General features: G+C 60.7%; 2 protein-coding genes across 2 annotated transcripts; one reads left to right on the forward strand and one right to left on the reverse strand.

The window, feature by feature from the left end:
- The first annotated feature begins 1,313 nt into the window (after positions 1 to 1,313).
- On the forward strand, positions 1,314 to 15,502 carry LOC130593366 (ephrin type-B receptor 4-like). Its single transcript, XM_057398438.1, has 16 exons — positions 1,314 to 1,373; positions 1,742 to 1,932; positions 3,128 to 3,637; positions 4,353 to 4,507; positions 6,076 to 6,414; positions 8,224 to 8,373; positions 9,740 to 9,904; positions 10,953 to 11,052; positions 11,196 to 11,245; positions 11,745 to 11,858; positions 12,459 to 12,706; positions 13,397 to 13,615; positions 14,028 to 14,177; positions 14,647 to 14,852; positions 14,926 to 15,048; positions 15,424 to 15,502. The coding sequence occupies exons 1-16, from the start codon at positions 1,314 to 1,316 to the stop codon at positions 15,500 to 15,502; spliced, it is 2,859 nt and encodes a 952-aa protein (XP_057254421.1).
- A 266-nt stretch (positions 15,503 to 15,768) lies between these two features.
- Positions 15,769 to 18,642, reverse strand: LOC130593367 (transferrin receptor protein 2-like; the record flags this gene model as incomplete). The annotated part of the gene is made up of 5 exons (XM_057398439.1): positions 15,769 to 15,815; positions 15,888 to 16,058; positions 16,095 to 16,353; positions 17,796 to 17,936; positions 18,430 to 18,642. Coding segments are annotated over 5 exons (831 nt in total), but the record flags the coding sequence as incomplete, so codon positions are not given.
- Positions 18,643 to 19,767: the final 1,125 nt, after the last annotated feature.

Consider the following 19,767-nt stretch of genomic DNA (forward strand, 5'->3'; position numbering starts at 1 on the left):
CCTCCTCCCTGCCCGGGGTCACCACCCCGCATCCTCCCCTCCCCCCGGGGGGAAGCGCTCAACAAAGGCGTTTCCTGCCCCTCCCCCCGTTCCCGGCCCCTCCCTGCTGGGGGGGGGGGAGGGGCCCGGGCCGGACCCAGGGACCGGGACCCGCGGGCACGAACGGACCCAACCCCGCCCGGATTCACCCCAAAATCCGCCCCCTCCCCCATCCACGGGCACCGGGGGCCCCCCCCCGGGGGGGGGAGGGGCACTGGGACCCCCCCCCTCCGCCATGGGGCTGTGGGGGCTGTGGCTGTGGGTGCTGTTGGGGTGCGCTGTGGTGGGTGAGCATTGGGGTCCTTTGGGGCTGGGACGGGGATCCTGGGGGATGGGGGGCCGGGACGGGGATCCTGTGGGATGTGGGGCTGGAACAGGGATCCTATGGGATGTGGGGCTGGAACAGGGATCCTATGGGATGTAGGGATGGGACGGGGATCCTGTGGGATGTGGGGCCGGGACAGGGATCCTATGGGATGTGGGGCTGGAACAGGGATCCTATGGGATGTGGGGCCGGGACAGGGATCCTGTGGGATGTGGGGCCGGGACGGGGATCCTGTGGGATGTGGGGCTGGAACAGGGATCCTATGGGATGTAGGGATGGGACGGGGATCCTGTGGGATGTGGGGCTGGAACAGGGATCCTATGGGATGTTGGGATGGGACGGGGATCCTGTGGGATGTGGGGCTGGGACAGGGATCCTATGGGATGTGGGGCTGGAACAGGGATCCTATGGGATGTGGGGCTGGAACAGGGATCCTGTGGGATGTGGGGCCGGGACGGGGATCCTGTGGGATGTGGGGCTGGAACAGGGATCCTATGGGATGTAGGGATGGGACGGGGATCCTGTGGGATGTGGGGACAGGATGGGGATCCTATGGGATGTGGGGCTGGAACAGGTATCCTGTGGGATGTGGAGCTGGGACGGGGATCCTATGGGATGTGGGGCTGGAGATGGGGATCCTATGGGATGTGGAGCTGGAATGTGGGGCTGGAGACAGGGATCCTATGGAATGTGGGGCTGGGACGGGGATCCTATGGGATGTGGGGCTGGAGATGGGGATCCTGTGGGATGTGGGGCTGGGACGGGGATCCTATGGAATGTGGGGCTGGACCCCCTAACCCTCCTGTGGAGCTGGGTCCCCCCAGGGATGTGGGGCTGAACACGAGGCTGGAGACAACGGATGTGGGGCTGAAATGGATGTGGGGCTGGAGTATCCTGTGGGATGTGGGGCGGGATGGGGGGATGTGGGGCTGGATACCCTTGTCCCGGGATGCTGGGGCTGGAGACAACGGATCTGAAATGGACGGTGTATCCACAGGGAGTGGGGCAGGTGGGGTTGGGAAACAGGATATTATGGGATGTGGGGTATGGGATATGGGGTATGGGGTATGTGGTATGGGGTATGGGATATGGGGTATGGGGTATGGAGTATAGGATATGGGGTATGGGATTATGGGATAAGGGTTATTGTGGGATACGGGATATTATGGGCTATGGGGATATGGGATGTGGGGTATGGGATATGGGGTATGGGATATAGGATATGAGATTATGCAGTATGGGATATAGGGTATGGGATGTGGGGTATGGCATATAGGGTATGGGGTATGGGATATTATGGGATAAGGGATATTATGGGATATGGGGATGGCCGGGGACGCCTCTCCCATCGCTCCCCCCCGTCCCCATTGCCGGCAGTGGGAGGAGGTTTCGGCGCTGGACCCCGAGCGCGGCTCCTCCGTGCGCACGTTCGAGGTGTGCTCGGCGCTGGCCCCCCCCGGCCCCCCCCAGAACAGTTGGCTCCGGTCGCGGTGGGTGCCGCGCCGCGGGGCCACCCACGTCTACCTGGAGCTGCACTACAGCGTCCTGGCCTGCGACAGCCTCCCCCGGCACCGGCACCGGCGCCGCCGCGCCACCGGCAACGGAGCAGGGCACCGGGGTGCGCCTGGGAACGGCCCTGGGGACCGGGATGCTCCTGGTGACGGCCTTAGCAACCTGCCTGGCAACCGGGATGCTCTTGGCAACAGCCCTGGCAACCACCGCGCCCTTGGCAACCATGATGCTCTTCACACTGGTCTTGGTACCCACGGTGCCCGTGGCAACACGGCTGGGTACCGCAATCGCCATGACAACCATGACACCCATAGCAACTACGCTGGATACCGTGATGCTCGTAGCAACGAAGATGCCCATGGCAACGCCATTGATGACCACGGTCTCCATGCCAACCACGATGCCCATAGCAACGCCCCTGGATACCACGATGCTGTTAACAATGATGATGCCCATAGCAACTACCCTGGATACTATGATGCTCTTAGCAATGGTCCTAGCAACGATGATGCCCATAGCAACACCATTGACAACCACGGCCTCCATGCCAACCACGATGCTCTTAGCAACGATGATGCCCATAGCAACACTTCTGGGTACCACGATCCCCTTAGCAACGCCATGGACAACCACGGTCTCCATCACAACCACAATGCCCATAGCAACGCTTCTGGGTACCACGATCACCATGACAACCGCAATGTCCATAGCAACGCCACTGACATCCACGGTCTCCATGCCAACCCTGACGCCCATAGCAACGCTTCTGCGTCCCACGATCACCATGACAACCGCGATGCCCATAGCAACGCCATTGACATCCACGGTCTCCTCGCCAACCACGATGCCCATAGCAACGCTTCTGGGTACCACAATCACCATGACAACCGCGATGCCCATAGCAACGCCATTGACATCCACGGTCTCCTCGCCAACCACGATGCCCATAGCAACGCTTCTGGGTACCACGATCACCATGACAACCGCGATGCCCATAGCAACGCCATTGACATCCACGCCAACCACGATGCCCATCCTCGTACCCAACCACGATGCCCATAGCAACGCCATTGACATCCACGGTCTCCTCGCCAACCACGATGCCCATAGCAACGCTTCTGGGTACCACGATCACCATGACAACCGCGATGCCCATAGCAACGCCATTGACATCCACGGTCTCCTCGCCAACCATGACGCCCATAGCAACACTTCTGGGTCCCAGCACCGCCGCGGCCGCGCCGCCTCCTTCCCACCGCGGCCCTGCAAGGAGACCTTCACCGTGTTCTACCACGAGGCCGACGCCGACACGGCCACGGCGCTGTCGCCGCCGTGGATGGAGAACCCCTACGTGAAGGTGGGCACGGTGGCGGCCGAGCACCTGACCCGGACCGGACCGCGGCGCGGCGGTGGCGGTGGGGGGGGTCTGAACCGGCGCACGCTGCGCCTGGGCCCCCTGAGCCGCGCCGGCTTCTACGTGGCCTTCCAGGACGTGGGCGCGTGCCTGGCGCTGCTCTCGGTGCGCCTCTTCCTGCAGCGCTGCCCGGCCGTGACCGCGCTGCGCGCCCGCTTCCCCCCCACGCTGCCCCGCGAGCTCGTGGCGCCCGTGCAGGGCCGCTGCGTGCCGGGGGCCGTGCCGGCGGGCGCCGGGGGGCCCCTCATGTACTGCCGGGAGGACGGGAGGTGGGCAGAGCCCCCGGCACAGGGCTGCGAGTGCGGGGCCGGCAGCGAGGACGATGGAGGGGCCGGGTGCAGGCGTGAGTATGGGGGGGTATGGGGGCTGTGGGTGCTATGGGGTAGTGTATGGGTGCTATAGGTGCTATGGGTGCTATGGGGCAGTGTGTGGGTGCTGTGGGTGCTATTGGGTACGTATGGGTGCTATAGGTGCTATGGGTGCTATGGGGCAGTGTGTGTGTGTGCTATGGGTGCTATCGGGCATGTATAGGTGCTATAGGTGCTATGGGTGCTATGGGGCAGTGTGTGGGTGCTATGGGTGCTATTGGGCACTGTATGGGTGCTATAGGGCCTACGGTGCTGTGGGGCATTGTATGGGTGCTATGGGGGCTATGGTGCTATGGGACACTGTATGGGTGCTATGGGTGCTATGGATGCTACGGGGCAGTGTATGGGTGCTATGGGGCACTGTATGGGTGCTATGGGGGCTATGGGTGCTATGTGGTGCTATGGGTACTATGGGTGATATGGGGGCTATGGGACAGTGTATGGGTGCTATGGGCAGTACGGGGCAGTGTATGGGTGCTATGAGTTCTATGGGGCAGTGTATGGGTGCTATGGGCACTATGGGGCAGTGTGTAGGTGCTATGGGTGCTATGAGGTAGTGTATGAGCGCTATGGAGCACTGTATGTTCACTATGGGGTGCTACGGGTGCTATGGGCGCTATGGGGCGCTATGGGTCACTGTGTCCCAGCTGTATCCCCACATTACCCCTCTCTCTCTCCCACCCCCTCCCCCAAGCCTGCCCCCCCGGGAGCTTCAAGGCGGAGGTGGGGGGGGGCGGTGTGAGCCCTGCCCCCCCGAGAGCCAGGCTCTGGTCCCCGGCGCCGTTGCCTGTGCCTGCAGCCCCGGGCACTTCCGGGCCCCCGGCGAGGGCCCCGAGCTCCGCTGCTCCGGTAGGCACCAGGGGGGGCTATGGGGGGGGCTATGGGGGAATATGGGGGTCTATGGGGTATTGGGGGCCTGGGTCTATGGAGGGGGGAACTGGGGGGCTGAGGATATGGGGGGAGGTGGAACTGGGGGTCCAGACTCCATCATCCAAGCTCATAGGGATGCTCTATCCTATATGCATAGCGATGCTCTACCCCATATCCATAGGGATGCTGTATCCCTTGGTCTATATGGATGCTCTATCCTGTATCCACTGGGATGTTCTATCCCATATCCATCATTAGGTTGCTCTATCCCCATGCTCCATTGGGATGCTCCATCCCATATCCATAGGGATCTCTATGTCTCTGCTCCACAGGGATGCTCTATCCCTGCTCTATCCATATCCATAGGGATGCTCTATCCAATATCCATCATAGGGATGCTGTATCCCTGCTGTACCCCATATCCATAAGGATGCTCTATGTCCATGCTCCACAGGGATGCTCCATCCCATACCCATAGGGATGCTCCATAGGGATGCTCTATAACCATAGGGATGCTCCATCCCATACCCATAGGGATGCTCCCTAGGGATGCTCTGTATCTATCGGGGTGCTCCATCCCATACCCATAGGGATGCTCCCTAGGGATGCTCCATCCCATACCCATAGGGATGCTCAATCTCGCTAGGGATGCTCTGTATCCATCGGGATGCTCCATCCCATACCCGTAGGGTTGCTCTGTATCCATCGTGATGCTCCATCCCATACCCATAGGGATGCTCTGTATCCATCGGGATGCTCTGTATCCATAGGGATGCTCCATCCCATACCCATAGGGATGCTCTATCTCCATAGGGATGCTCTGTATCCATCGGGATGCTCCATCCCATACCCATAGGGATGCTCTATCTCCATCGGGACGCTCCATCCCATACCCATAGGGATGCTCTATCTCACTAGGGTTGCTCTGTATCCATCGGGACGCTCCATCCCATACCCATAGGGATGCTCTGTACCCATAGGGATGCTCTGTATCCATACGGATGCTCTGTACCCATAGGGATGCTCTGTACCCATCGGGATGCTCTGTACCCATAGGGATGCTCTGTACCCATCGGGACGCTCCATCCCATACCCATAGGGATGCTCTGTACCCATCGGGATGCTCTGTACCCATAGGGATGCTCTGTACCCATCGGGACGCTCCATCCCATACCCATAGGGATGCTCTGTATCCATAGGGATGCTCTGTACCCATAGGGATGCTCTGTACCCATCGGGACGCTCCATCCCATACCCATAGGGATGCTCTGTATCCATACGGATGCTCTGTATTCATCGGGATGCTCTGTACCCATAGGGATGCTCTGTACCCATAGGGACGCTCCATCCCATACCCATAGGGATGCTCTGTACCCATAGGGATGCTCTGTACCCATAGGGATGCTCTGTACCCATCGGGACGCTCCATCCGATCTCCCCCTCTCTCTCTCTCTCTCTGCCCCCCCCCCCATAGGGATGCTCTGTACCCATCGGGACGCTCCATCCGATCTCCCCCTCTCTCTCTCTCTCTCTGCCCCCCCCCGCAGCTCCCCCCTCGGCCCCCCGTGGTCTCCAGGCCCTGCTCAACGGCTCCGCGGCGCGGCTGCTGTGGGCGCGCCCCCGGGTCGGGGCGGAGCGCGGGGACCTCTCGTTCTCGGTCTCGTGCCGGCAGTGCCCGGCGCGGGGGGGGGCGGGGCCGTGCGCGCCCTGCTCCGGCCTCAGCTTCAGCCCCGGCGCCGCCGCCGTGCGCGCGCCCGCGGTCACCGTCAGCGGCCTCCGCGCGCGCCTCCGCTACAGCTTCCGGGTCACCGCCACCAGCGGCGTCAGCGCGCTCAGCCCCGGCCCCGCCGCCAGCGCCGACGTCAACGTCACGTGCTGCGGGGAGGGTGAGCGCGGGACAGGGGCGGACGCGGGCGGACGGACCCGGACGGACCCGAACGGATCCGAACGGACCCGAACGGACACGGACGGACCCGGACGGACCCGAACGGATCCGAACGGACCCGAACGGACACGGACGGACCTGAACGGACCCGAAGGGATCCGAATGGATCCGAACGGACACGGACGGACCTGAACGGACCCGAAGGGATCCGAATGGATCCGAACGGACGCGGACGGACACGGACGGACCTGAACGGACCCGAATGGATCCGAACGGACCCGAACGGACACGGACGGACCTGAACGGACCCGAAGGGATCCGAACGGACACGGACGGACCTGAACGGACCCTAAGGGATCCGAATGGATCCGAACGGACGCGGACGGACACGGACGGACCTGAACGGACCCGAATGGACCCGAACGGACCCGAACGGATCCGAACGGACCCGAACGGACACGGACGGAACTGAACGGACCCGAAGGGATCCGAATGGATCCGAACGGACGCGGACGGACACGGACGGACCTGAACGGACCCGAATGGATCCGAACGGAAACGGACGGACCCGAACGGACACGGACGGACATGGACGGACCTGAACGGATCCGAATGGACACGAACGGACCTGAACGGACCCGGACGGACCCGAACGGATCCGAATGGATCCAAACGGACCCTGACGGACCCGAACGGACCTGAATGGACCCGGTCGGACCTGAACGGATCCCAATGGACACGAACGGACCTGAACGGACACGGACGGACCCGAACGGACCTGAATGGACCCGGACGGACCTGAACGGATCTGAACGGACCCGGACGGACCTGAACGGACCCGGACGGACCTGAACGGATCTGAATGGATCCGAATGGACGCGGACGGACCTGAACGGACACGGACGGATCCAAACTGACCCGAACAGACCCAAACGGACCCGAACGGATCCGAATGGATCCGAACGGATCCGGAGGGACCCGAACAGACACGGACGGACCCGGACTGACCTGGACTGACCCGAATGGACCCGAACAGACCCAAACGGACCCGGACTGCTCTGAATGGGCCGGAACTCATCCAGACTGACCCGACGTGACCCAAAATGGACCCAAAAATGACCCGAACTGACCCAAAGTGCCCCAAGCCCCCCAAAAGGACCCAAAGTGGCCCCAAAACGACCCCCCCTTCCCAAAACGATCCAAAGTGACTGAACTGATCCAAAGTAACCCCAAAGTGCCCCAAAATCACTTAAAATGGCCCAAAGTCACCCCAACTCCCCGAAAGGCACCCCCAAACTGCCCAAAATCACTCAAAATGACCCCAAGTCACCCCAAACTGCTCAAAACCACTCAAAATGACCCAAAATCACCCCAAACAGTCCAAAATGACCCAAAGTAACCCCAAACAGGGCAAAATGACCCAAAGTAACCCCAAAGTGACCTCGAGTAACCCCAGAGAGCCCGAAATGACCTCTAGTAACCCCAAAGTGACCTCAAGTAACCCCAAAGAGCCCGAAATGACCTCTAGTAACCCCAAAGTGACCGCTAGTAACCCCAACGTGACCTCTAGTGACCCCAAAGAGGCCCTGAAAATGACCTGAAGTAACCCCGGGTTGCTCAAAAATCCGGCGAAATGACCCCAAGTAACCCAATGACCCCAAGTGACCCCAATGACCTGAAGTAACCCCAGCATGACCCCTAGGTGACCCCAATGACCGATAGTAACCCCAACGTGACCCCTAGGTGACCCCAATGACCGATAGTAACCCCGAAATGACCTGAAGTAACCCCAATTCCCCCCCCCCCCCAGTGCCATTGCCTGTGGTGGATGTGGTGCGGGTCGGGGCCTCCCCCACCGGGGTGACGCTGTCATGGCCAACACCGCCCCCACCCCCCCCCGGGGGGCACGTTCTGGACTATGAGGTCAAATACTATGAGAAGGTGAGGGGGGACAAAGGGGGTAATGGGGGAGATGGGGGTGATAGGGTTGATGGGGGCAGTTGGGGCGTCGGGAGCAATGGGGACAATGGGAGCAATAGGGGCAATGGGGGGAATGGGGGCAATGGGAGCAATGGGAGCAATGAGGGGAATGGGGGCAATGGAGGCAATGGGGGCAATGGGAGCAATGAGGGGAATGGGGGCAATGGAGGCAATGGGAGCAATGAGGGGAATGGGGGCAATGGAGGCAATGGGAGCAATGGGGTTAATGGGGGCAATGGTGGCATTGGGAGCAGTGGGGGCATTGCGAGCAATGGGGTCAATGGGGTACTGGGGTCAGTGTGGTTCAATGGGGCAAAAGGGCTATGAGGTCACTGGGTCTATGTGGTTCAATGGGGCACTGGGGTTAATGGGGGCAATGGGGCCACTGGGGTCCATGTGGTTCAATGGGGCAATGGGGTTAATGGGGGCACTGGGATCCATGTGGTTCAAAGGTGCAATGGGGTTAATGGGGGCAATGGGGGCACAGGGGTCCATGTGCTTCAATGGGGTTAATGGGGGCACTGGGGTCCATTTGGTTCAATGGGGCAATGGGGTTAATGGGGTCAAGGGGGCAGTGGGGTCCATGTGCTTCAATGGGGTTAATGGGGGCACTGGGGTCCATGGGGTTCAATGGGGCAATGGGGTCAATGGGGGCACTGGGGTCCTTGGGGTTCAATGGGGCAATGGGGGCACTGGGATCCATGTGGTTCAAAGGGGCAATGGGGTTAATGGGGGCAATGGGGGCACAGGGGTCCATGTGCTTCAATGGGGCAATGGGGTTAATGGGGGCAATGGGGGCCCTGGGGTCCATGTGGTTCAATGGGGTTAATGGGGGCACTGGGGTCCATTTGGTTCAATGGGGCAATGGGGTCAATGGGGGCAGTGGGGTCCATGTGCTTCAATGGGGCAATGGGGTTAATGGGGGCACTGGGGTCCATGGGGTTCAATGGGGCAATGGGGTCAATGGGGGCACTGGGGTCCATGGGGTTCAATGGGGCAATGGGGGCACTGGGATCCATGTGGTTCAAAGGGGCAATGGGGTTAATGGGGGCAATGGGGGCACAGGGGTCCATGTGCTTCAATGGGGCAATGGGGTTAATGGGGGCAATGGGGGCCCTGGGGTCCATGTGGTTCAATGGGGTTAATGGGGGCACTGGGGTCCATTTGGTTCAATGGGGCAATGGGGTTAATGGGGTCAATGGGGGCAGTGGGGTCCATGTGCTTCAATGGGGCAATGGGGTTAATGGGGGCACTGGGGTCCATGGGGTTCAATGGGGCAATGGGGTCAATGGGGGCACTGGGGTCCATGGGGTTCAATGGGGCCTATCATTCTCTGACATCCGCAGGTGGGGGGGGGCGAGGGCCCCCCCATGTTCCTGAAGGTGCCGTCGGCGCGGGCGGAGCTGGGGGGGCTGCGCCGGGGGGGCTCTATGGGGTGCGGGTCCGAGCCCGCTCTGAGGCCGGGTACGGGGACTTCGGGCCTGAGACGGCCGTGAGCACCCAGGGCACTGGTGAGGACCCCCGGAACCCCCCCGGGATCACCCCCATTGACACCTCCTTGTACCCCTGGACCCCCCCATTGACACCTCCTTGTACCCCTGGGACCCCCCCATTGACACCTCCTTGTACCCCCTGGGACCCCCCCATTGACACCTCCTTGTACCCCGGGACCCCCCCATTGACATCTCCTTGTACCCCCTGGGACCCCCCCATTGACATCTCCTTGTACCCCTGGGACCCCCCCATTGACACCTCCTTGTACCCCCTGGGACCCCCCCATTGACATCTCCTTGTACCCCCTGGGACCCCCCCATTGACATCTCCTTGTACCCCTGGGACCCCCCCATTGACATCTCCTTGTACCCCTGGGACCCCCCCATTGACACCTCCTTGTACCCCCTGGGACCCCCCCATTGACATCTCCTTGTACCCCTGGGACCCCCCCATTGACACCTCCTTGTACCCCTGGAACCCCCCCATTGACACCTCCTTGTGCCCCCTGGGACCCCCCAATTGACACCTCATGGTCGAGCTGGTACCGCCCCATGGACAGCTCCTTTTAGACCTGGTACCCCCCCATTGACACCTCCTTGTACCCCTGGGACCCCCCATTGACATGAGATGCCCATAAACCCCATGCCCCCCCCCCGACTCCCCCACACCCCCTTTGGGACCCCCCCATGACCCCTCTGGAGCCCTCAAGACCTTCCCATGACCTCTTTGGGACACCCCCACTACTTATAGGGACCCCCATAAACTCCATTGAACCCCCCCCAAACCTCCCACCCCCTTTGGGCCCTTGTGGGACCCTCCTGGAGCCTTCATGACCCCCCCATGACCCCATTGGGCCCCTGAGGGACCCCCATAACCCCCCCAGTGCCCCCATAACCACACCTGGGACCCCTCCATCACCCCCCCTGGGACTCCCCTAACCCCCCCCAAGACCCCTTTGGGACCCCTCCAATACCCACTGGGACCACCACAATCCCCCTTGAACCCTCCCCTTTGGGCCCCTGCGGTCCCCCAATGACACCCCCCCCCCCATGCTCCCCCACCCAGAGGGGGCCCGCTCGGAGCAGGGGGGGATCGTGGCCGGAGCCGCGGCGCTGGGGGGGCTCCTGGTGCTGGCGCTGCTGGCGGGGACCCTGCTCTGCCTCAGGTGAGGGGGGCACAGGGGCTGTGGGGGGCAGTGGGGGTAATGGGGGCTATGGGAGGGTAATGGAGGCTATGGGGGCAATGGGCCTATGGGTCTGATTGGGGGGTTCACTGGGTCACACGTATCCTTTGTGACCCCCTCTTCAGGCGCCGCAGCCTCCGGCACAAGGAGGAAATGGAAGAACCCACGGGGCATGGTGAGGGTCACCCATTGACACCCATAGACATCCATGGACACCCATGGACACCCGTTGACATACATTGGCATACATTGACATCCACGACACCCATTGACATACATGGACATACATTGACATCCACGGACACCCATTGACATACATTGACATCCATGGACACTCATTGACATACATTGACATCCATGGACACCCATGGACACCCATTGACATACATTGACATCCATGGACACCCATGGACACCCATTGACATACATTGACATCCATGGACACCCATGGACACCCATTGACACCCATGGACACCCATTGACTCTCATGGACACCCACTGACATCTGTTGATGTCTATTGACTGCCACTGACAGTTATTGACACCCATGGACACCCACTGACAACCACTGACGGGTGTTGACAGTTACTGAAACCCATTGCCCCCCATTGACACTCCATTGACCCATGGGGTGTCTCTGGGTGCCACTGGGTGACGCTGGGTGCTGGTGGCAGAGGGGAAGCTCTACATTGACCCACTGACGTACGAGGACCCGGGGCTGGCGCTCAGGGACTTCGCGCAGGAGATCGATGTCACCTGCGTCAAGATTGAGGAGGTCATCGGTGCAGGTGACCCCCATTGTCCCCATGGGAACCCTATATGCCCTATGGGTATCCTATGGGGTGACCCCATCCCTGTTCCCATTGACGTACCCATCCCTCATCCCATTGCCATCCCCATTGAGGTCCCAGTTGATGTCCCCATTGATGGTTCTCCCATGCAGTCCCTGTGGTGGTCACAGGGCGTCGCTGTCCCTACAAGGGGGGGCTCGGGGAGGTGTCCCCATGTGTCCCTATGTGCCCCATGTGCCCCCATGTGTCCCAATGTGTCTCCATGTGTCCCTATGTGTCCCTATGTGCCCCCATGTGCCTCATGTGTCCCAATGTATCCATATGTATCCCTATATATCCCTACGTACCCCTATGTGCCCCATGTATCCCTATATATACCCATGTACCCCTATGTGCCCCATGTATCCCTACATATCCCTATGTATCCCTATGTGCCCCATGTACCCCTATGTGCCCCATGTGCCCCCATGTATCCCTATGTACCCCTATGTGCCCCATGTACCCCTATGTGCCCCATGTATCCCTATGCATCCCTATGGACCCTTACGTGCCCCATGTACCCCTACGTACCCCCATGTACCCCCCTGTGCCCCATAGGGGAGTTCGGGGAGGTGTGCCGGGGCCGCCTGGCGCTGCCGGGGCAGGCGGAGGTGCCGGTGGCGGTGAAGACGCTGAAGGGGGGCGCGGGGGAGCGGCAGCGCCGGGACTTCCTGGGCGAGGCGGCGCGGATGGGGCAGTTCCGGCACCCCAACGTGGTGCAGCTGCGGGGGGTGGTGACCGCCAGCACCCCCACCATGATCCTCACCGAGTACATGGAGAACGGCGCCCTCGACGCCTTCCTCAGGGTGAGAGGGAAGGGGAGCGGGTGGTATGGGGGGTATGGGGGGTATGGGGGTATGGAGGGTGAGAGGTGTATGGGGGGTATGGGGTGTGTGTGGTGTATGGGGAGTGGGATATGGAATGTATGGGGAATAGGATGTATGAGTTATAGGATATGGGGTGTGGGGTATGGGGATATGGGGTATGGGTTATGGGATGTATGGGGTATGGGATATGGGATGTGGGGTGGGGGATATGGGGTACGGGATATTATGAGATATGGGGCATGGGATAGTATGGGATATGGGATATGGGGTATGGGATATGGGGTATGGTGTATGGGATGTATGGGGGGCATGTGATATGGGGTATGGGATATGGGGTATGGGATGTATGGTGTATGGGATATGGGGTATAGCATATGGGGCATGGGATACGGGATGTATGGGGGGCATGTGATATGGGGTATGGGATATGGGATATGGGGTATAGCATATGGGGCATGGGATACGGGATGTATGGGGGGCATGTGATATGGGGTATGGGATATGGGATATGGGATATGGGATATGGGGCATGGGATACGGGATGTATGGGGGGCATGTGATATGGGGACGTGATATGGGGTATGGGATGTATGGGATATTATGGGATGTGGGCCACGGGGTACTGTGGTGTGCGGTGCGCTGATGCCGCGCTGTGGGTGCGGCGGGCAGGGCCGCGCGGGGGCGCTGGGCGCGCTGCAGCTGGTGTCGATGCTGCGGGGCATCGCGGCGGGGATGCGGTACCTGGCGCTGAGCGGGTTCGTGCACCGCGACCTGGCCGCCCGCAACATCCTGGTGGACGCGCAGCTCGTCTGCAAGGTCTCCGACTTCGGCCTCTCCCGTGCCCTCGACCCCGAGGGCTCGGCCGACCCCACCTACACCAGCTCCCTGGTGAGGCCCCGTGGGGGTATGGGTGTCAGTGGGTGTCAATGGACGTCCATGGGTGTCAATGGGTGTCAATGGACGTCCATGGGAGTCAATGGATGTCAGTGGAGCTCAATGGGTGTCCATGGGTGTCAATGGGTATCAGTGGGTATCAGTGGATGTCAATGGGTGTCCATGGGTGCCAGTGGGTGTCAGTGGGTGTCCATGGGTGTCAATGGATGTCAATGGGTGTCAGTGGGTGACTCCCACCGTGCCCTGTGGGTTGCTCCAGGAGGCTGCTGCACCTGAAGGGGGGGCACAAAGGACACACGTGACCCAGTGACCCCCCCCAATCAGCCCCCTAGCCCCCCTAGCCCCCATTACCCCCATTGCCCCCATAGCCCTCCATTACCCCCATTACCCCCCATTGCCTCCATAGGGTGGGAAGATCCCGATCCGATGGACGGCTCCGGAGGCCATCGCGTTCCGGAAGTTCACGTCCGCCAGCGACGCCTGGAGCTACGGCATCGTCATGTGGGAGGTGATGTCCTTCGGAGAGCGGCCCTACTGGGACATGTCCAACCAGGATGTGAGTTACTGCTCAGGGCCCCTATGGGCAATAGGGCTATGGGGCAATGGGGGGTTATGGGGCAATGGGGACCTATGGGGCAATGGGGGCTATGGGGCAATGGATGAGGCAATGGGGTCCCTATGGACAATGGGGGCCCTATGGGGCAATAGGGGGCCTATGGGGCAGCAGGATCCCTATGGCTCAATGGATCTCTATGGCTCGATGGATTCCCTGTGGGTCAATGGATCCTTATGGCTCAATGGGATCCGTATGGCTCAGTGGGTCCGTATGGCTCAGTGGGTCCGTATGGCTCAATGGGATCCCTATGGTCAATGGGATCTATGGGGCAATGGATCCCTATGGCTCAATGGGATCCTCATGGTCAATGAATCCCTATGGCTCAATGGGATCCCCATGGTCAATGGATCCCTATGGTCAATGGGATCCCCATGGTCAATGGATCCCTATGGCTCAACGGCGGCTGCAGGTGATCCGCGCCATCGAGCACGGGTACCGGCTGCCGCGGCCGCCGCGGTGCCCGCCCGCCCTGCACCGCCTCATGCTCGACTGCTGGCGCCGGGACCCCCGTGCGCGCCCGCGCTTCCCCGCGCTCGTCAGCGCCCTCGACCGCCTCATCCGGCACCCGCCGGCGCTGCGTGGCCACCACAGGTACCGGGCACCGGGGGGGGGGGGGTGCAATGGGGAGCCATGGGGAGGGGTTATGGGGCTCTGTGGAGCTGAGCCCTCCCCATTGCCCCCTTCCCAGCCCGGATGCAGGCAGCCCCCCCATGGGTCCCCCCTTTGCCGCGGTTGGGGAATGGCTCCGGACGCTGCAGCTCAAGGAGGGCTCCGATGGCGCCGGCGTCACCGGCGTGGAGCTGCTGCCGCGGTGAGAGGGGAGTGAGGGAGATGGGGGGAGATGGGGGTATGGGGTATAGGGGGTATGGGGGATATGGGGGGCATGGCGGGTATGGGGGATATAGAGGCTATGGGGGATATGGGGGGTATGGGGGGTATGGGGGATATAGGGGCTATGGGGGATATGGGGGGTATGGGGGGTATGGGGGATATAGGGGCTATGGGGGATATGGGGGGTATGGGGGATATAGGGGGTATGGGGAATATGGGGGGTACGGGGGCTATGGGGATTAGGGGGGGTATGGGGGATAAAAGGGTTATGGGGGATATAGGGGGTATGGGGGCTATGGGGGTTATGGGTGATATGGGGGAACCCTGGTTCCATGTGACCCCCATCTCCCCACAGGGACCTGCTGCAGATGGGGGTGCCCCTGCCCAGGGCCCAGAGCCTGCAGAGCCCCCCCAAGGCAGACCCCAACTTCTGACCCCGCCCTGCCCCATAGCCCCCCATAGACCCTCATAGGGGCTAAGGAGGGGATGATGTCATGGGCATGTGGGCGGGGCCTGTGCCGTGACGTCATCGGCGGTGACCTGATGGGGGCGGGGCCAGGTGGGGGGGCCGGGTCCCCCCAGAGCATCATCATCATCTCAATTTGGTTTTGATTTGCCTGTTTCCAAGTGTTTTATTTGGCCCAAAATCCACATTATGAAAATGAGGGGCGGGGCTAAGAGGAGGCCCCACTCCTTCAGCTCATGGGGGTCCCACTGTCCCCATAGGGTCCCCAAGGCCACCCTCAACTGAAGCATCCCCATAGACCTCATAGCTCCCATTGGCCCCATTGCCCCCATAGTCCCCAATGCCCCCATAGCCCCCATTGTCCCCATAGTCCCCGATGCCCCCATAGCCCCCATTGTCCCCATAGCTCCAGGTCTCCCCCTGCTCCCAAGCATCACTGTGGTCCCCAAGGCCCCCATCAACCCAAGCATCCCCATAGCCCCCACTGCCCCCATAGTCCCCATTGCCCCCAATGCCCCCATTGCCTCCAATGCCCCCATTGCCCCCAATGCCCCCATTACCCCCATAGTCCCCATTGCCCCCCATGCCCCCAGGGCTCCCGATGCCCCCCCGGTCCCAGGCGTCCCCGGCCAAGGCCCCGGCTGTGCCCTGCAGGGTCCAGGCCAGCAGCGCCAGGCGCAGGCGGAGGCGGCCGCTGCCCCCCCCCGGACCCAGCTGCGCCCCCAGCGCCGGCAGCGTGTGCCCCCCCCGGCCCAGCAGCACGTGGCGGAACGGGGCCACCAGCGGGGACACGAAGGGGGACAGGAGGGAGGCCTCGGCCTGGGGACGGGGTCAGTGGGGTGAGAACTGGGTCAGTGGGGTGAGGATGGGGTCAATGGGGTGGGGTCAATGGGGATGGGGTCAGTGGGGTCAGTAGGGTGGGATCGGGGTCAATGGGGTGGGGATTGGGTCAGTGGGGTGCGAACGGGGTCAATGGGGTGGGGTCAATGGGGTGGGGATGGGGTCAATGGGGATGGGGTCAATGGGGATGGGGATGGTGTCAAGGGGGTGAGGATGGAGTCAATGGGATAGGGATGGGGACATGGACATCGTCAGTGGGTACAGGGACATGGTCAGGGGGGTTGGGATAGGGACAATGGGGACAGGGACGATACGGATTGGGATGAAGTCAATTGGATGGGGCAGGGACGATGGGGACAGGGAAAATGGGGACAGGGACAATGGGGACAGGCACAATGGAGAAAAGGACGATAAAGATTGGGATGAAGTCAATGGGATGGGGACAGGGACAATGGGGACAGGGACGCAGTCAATGGGATGGGGACTGGGGCAATAGGGACAGAGATAATGGGGACCAGGATGCAGTCAATGGGATGGGGACAGGGACAGGGGGGACACAGGGATAATGGGGACTGGGATGCAGTCAATGGGATTGGGACAGGGACAATGGGGACCCAGGGATAATGGGGACTGGGATGCAGTCAATGGGATTGGGACAGGGACAATGGGGACACAGGGATAATGGGGACTGGGATGCAGTCAATGGGATTGGGACAGGGACAGGGGGGACACAGGGATAATGGGGACTGGGATGCAGTCAATGGGATTGGGACAGGGACAATGGGGACCCAGGGATAATGGGGACTGGGATGCAGTCAATGGGATTGGGACAGGGACAATGGGGACACAGGGATAATGGGGACTGGGATGCAGTCAATGGGATTGGGACAGGGACAATGGGGACACAGGGATAATGGGGACTGGGATGCAGTCAATGGGATTGGGACAGGGACAGGGGGGACACAGGGATAATGGGGACTGGGATGCAGTCAATGGGATTGGGACAGGGGGGACCCAGGGATAATGGGGACCGGGATGCAGTCAATGGGATTGGGACAGGGACAGGGGGGACACAGGGATAATGGGGACTGGGATGCAGTCAATGGGATTGGGACAGGGACAATGGGGACCCAGGGATAATGGGGACTGGGATGCAGTCAATGGGATTGGGACAGGGACAATGGGGACACAGGGATAATGGGGACTGGGATGCAGTCAATGGGATTGGGACAGGGACAGGGGGGACACAGGGATAATGGGGACTGGGATGCAGTCAATGGGATTGGGACAGGGGGGACCCAGGGATAATGGGGACCGGGATGCAGTCAATGGGATTGGGACAGGGACAGGGGGGACACAGGGATAATGGGGACCGGGATGCAGTCAATGGGATGGGGACCAGGGCAATAGGGCTCACTCACGGCCATGATGCGGGCGTTGAAGCCGCGGTTGAGGCGCTCGTTGGAGGCGTCGGCGCCGGCCATGTCCTGGCGCAGGCGCTCGGCGGCGCGGACGACGTCACCGCGGGCAGAGGAGAGGCACTGCAGGGACAGGCCCCGAGCCTGGGGCACCGCGGGCACCGCGCATGGGGGGGGGTGTGGGGATGTGGGGCAACCATTTATCCCATTGCTCCCATTGACTCCATTGTCCCCATTGCCCCATTACCTCCCACTGACACCCATTGCCCCTCACTGTCCCCATTACCTCCACTGCACTCCATGGCCACCATTGCTCCCATTCCCCTCAACCACCCCCACTGCCCCCATTACCCCCCATCACCCCATTACCCCCATTGCCCCCATTTATCCCCCTTTCCATCACCCCCATTGCCCCCATTTCCCCCACAGTCCCCATTACCCCCATTACCCACTTACCCCCATTGCCCCCCTTACTCACGTTACCCCCATTATCCTCATTGACCCTCATTACCTCATTGACCCCCATTACACCCCATTCCCCCATCACCCCCATTCCCCCATCACCCCCATTACCCCATTCCACCCTTACCCCAGTGCCCCCTGTTCCCCCCCGTTACCCCCACTGCCCCCCGAGCACCTGCAGCGGTGCCAGGCGCCTCAGGAGCGCGTCCCCGAGCGCTCCGGGGTCGAGCGGGAGCCGGGGGTCGTGGCCGAGGCGCAGCAGGAGCTGAGCGGCCACCGCGGCCACCGCGCGCGTCACCGCCGGCCACCGGCCCCGCAGCCGCCGCTGCAGGCGCCCCAGCGTGTCCTCGGCTGTGCCCAGCGCCGCGCGGCTGCGCCCGCCCGGGGCCTGCGCCAGAGGGGGGACGTGGGGCTCGGGGGTAGGGGGTGTGCATGGGGGGGGTATGGGGTGTGGATGGGTATGGTAAGGGGCATGGGGTATAGGGTACTGGATATGGGATATGGGGTATAGGATATTGGATATGGGGTATGGGGTATAGGGTACTGGATATGGGATATGGGGTATAGGATATTGGATATGGGGTATGGGGTATAGGGTATGGGATATGGGGCATGGGGGTATGGTATGGGTGTATGGGGTATAGGGTATGGGATATGGGGTATGGGGGTATAGGGTCTTTGTGTTTCTATGGGCTATGGGATGTATCTCTATGGGTTATGGGATGTGTTTCTATGGGATGTGTTTCTATGGGTTAGGGGATGTATCTCTATGGGTTATGGGATGTATCTCTATGGATAATGGGATGTGTTTCTATGGGATGTATTTCTATGGGTTAGGGGATGTATCTCTATGGGTTATGGGATGTATCTCTATGGATTATGGGATGTGTTTCTATGGGTTATGGGATGTATCTCTACGGGTTATGGGATGTATCTCTATGGGTTATGGGATGTGTTTCTATGGGTTATGGGATGTATCTCTATGGGTTATGGGATGTGTTTCTATGGGATGTGTTTCTATGGGTTATGGGATGTGTTTCTATGGGACATGGGATGTATCTCTATGGGCTATGGGATGTGTTTCTATGGGATGTGTTTCTATGGGTTATGGGATGTATCTCTATGGGTTATGGGATGTGTTTCTATGGGATGTGTTTCTATGGGTTATGGGATGTGTTTCTATGGGACATGGGATGTATCTCTATGGGCTATGGGATGTGTTTCTATGGGATGTGTTTCTATGGGTTATGGGATGTATCTCTATGGGTTATGGGATGTGTTTCTATGGGTTATGGGATGTATCTCTATGGGTTATGGGATGTGTTTCTATGGGTTATGGGATGTGTTTCTATGGGTTATGGGATGTATCTCTATGGGCTATGGGATGTGTTTCTAGGGGATGTGTTTCTATGGGATGTGTTTCTATGGGTTATGGGATGTATCTCTATGGGTTATGGGATGTATCTCTATGGGTTATGGGATGTGTTTCTATGGGTTATGGGATGTATCTCTA

This window comes from Pezoporus wallicus, unplaced genomic scaffold, assembly GCF_028554395.1.
Source record: "Pezoporus wallicus isolate ANWC-B61680 ecotype Strahan unplaced genomic scaffold, APGP_CSIRO_Pwel_v1 contig_12998, whole genome shotgun sequence".
NCBI lineage: Eukaryota > Metazoa > Chordata > Aves > Psittaciformes > Psittacidae > Pezoporus > Pezoporus wallicus.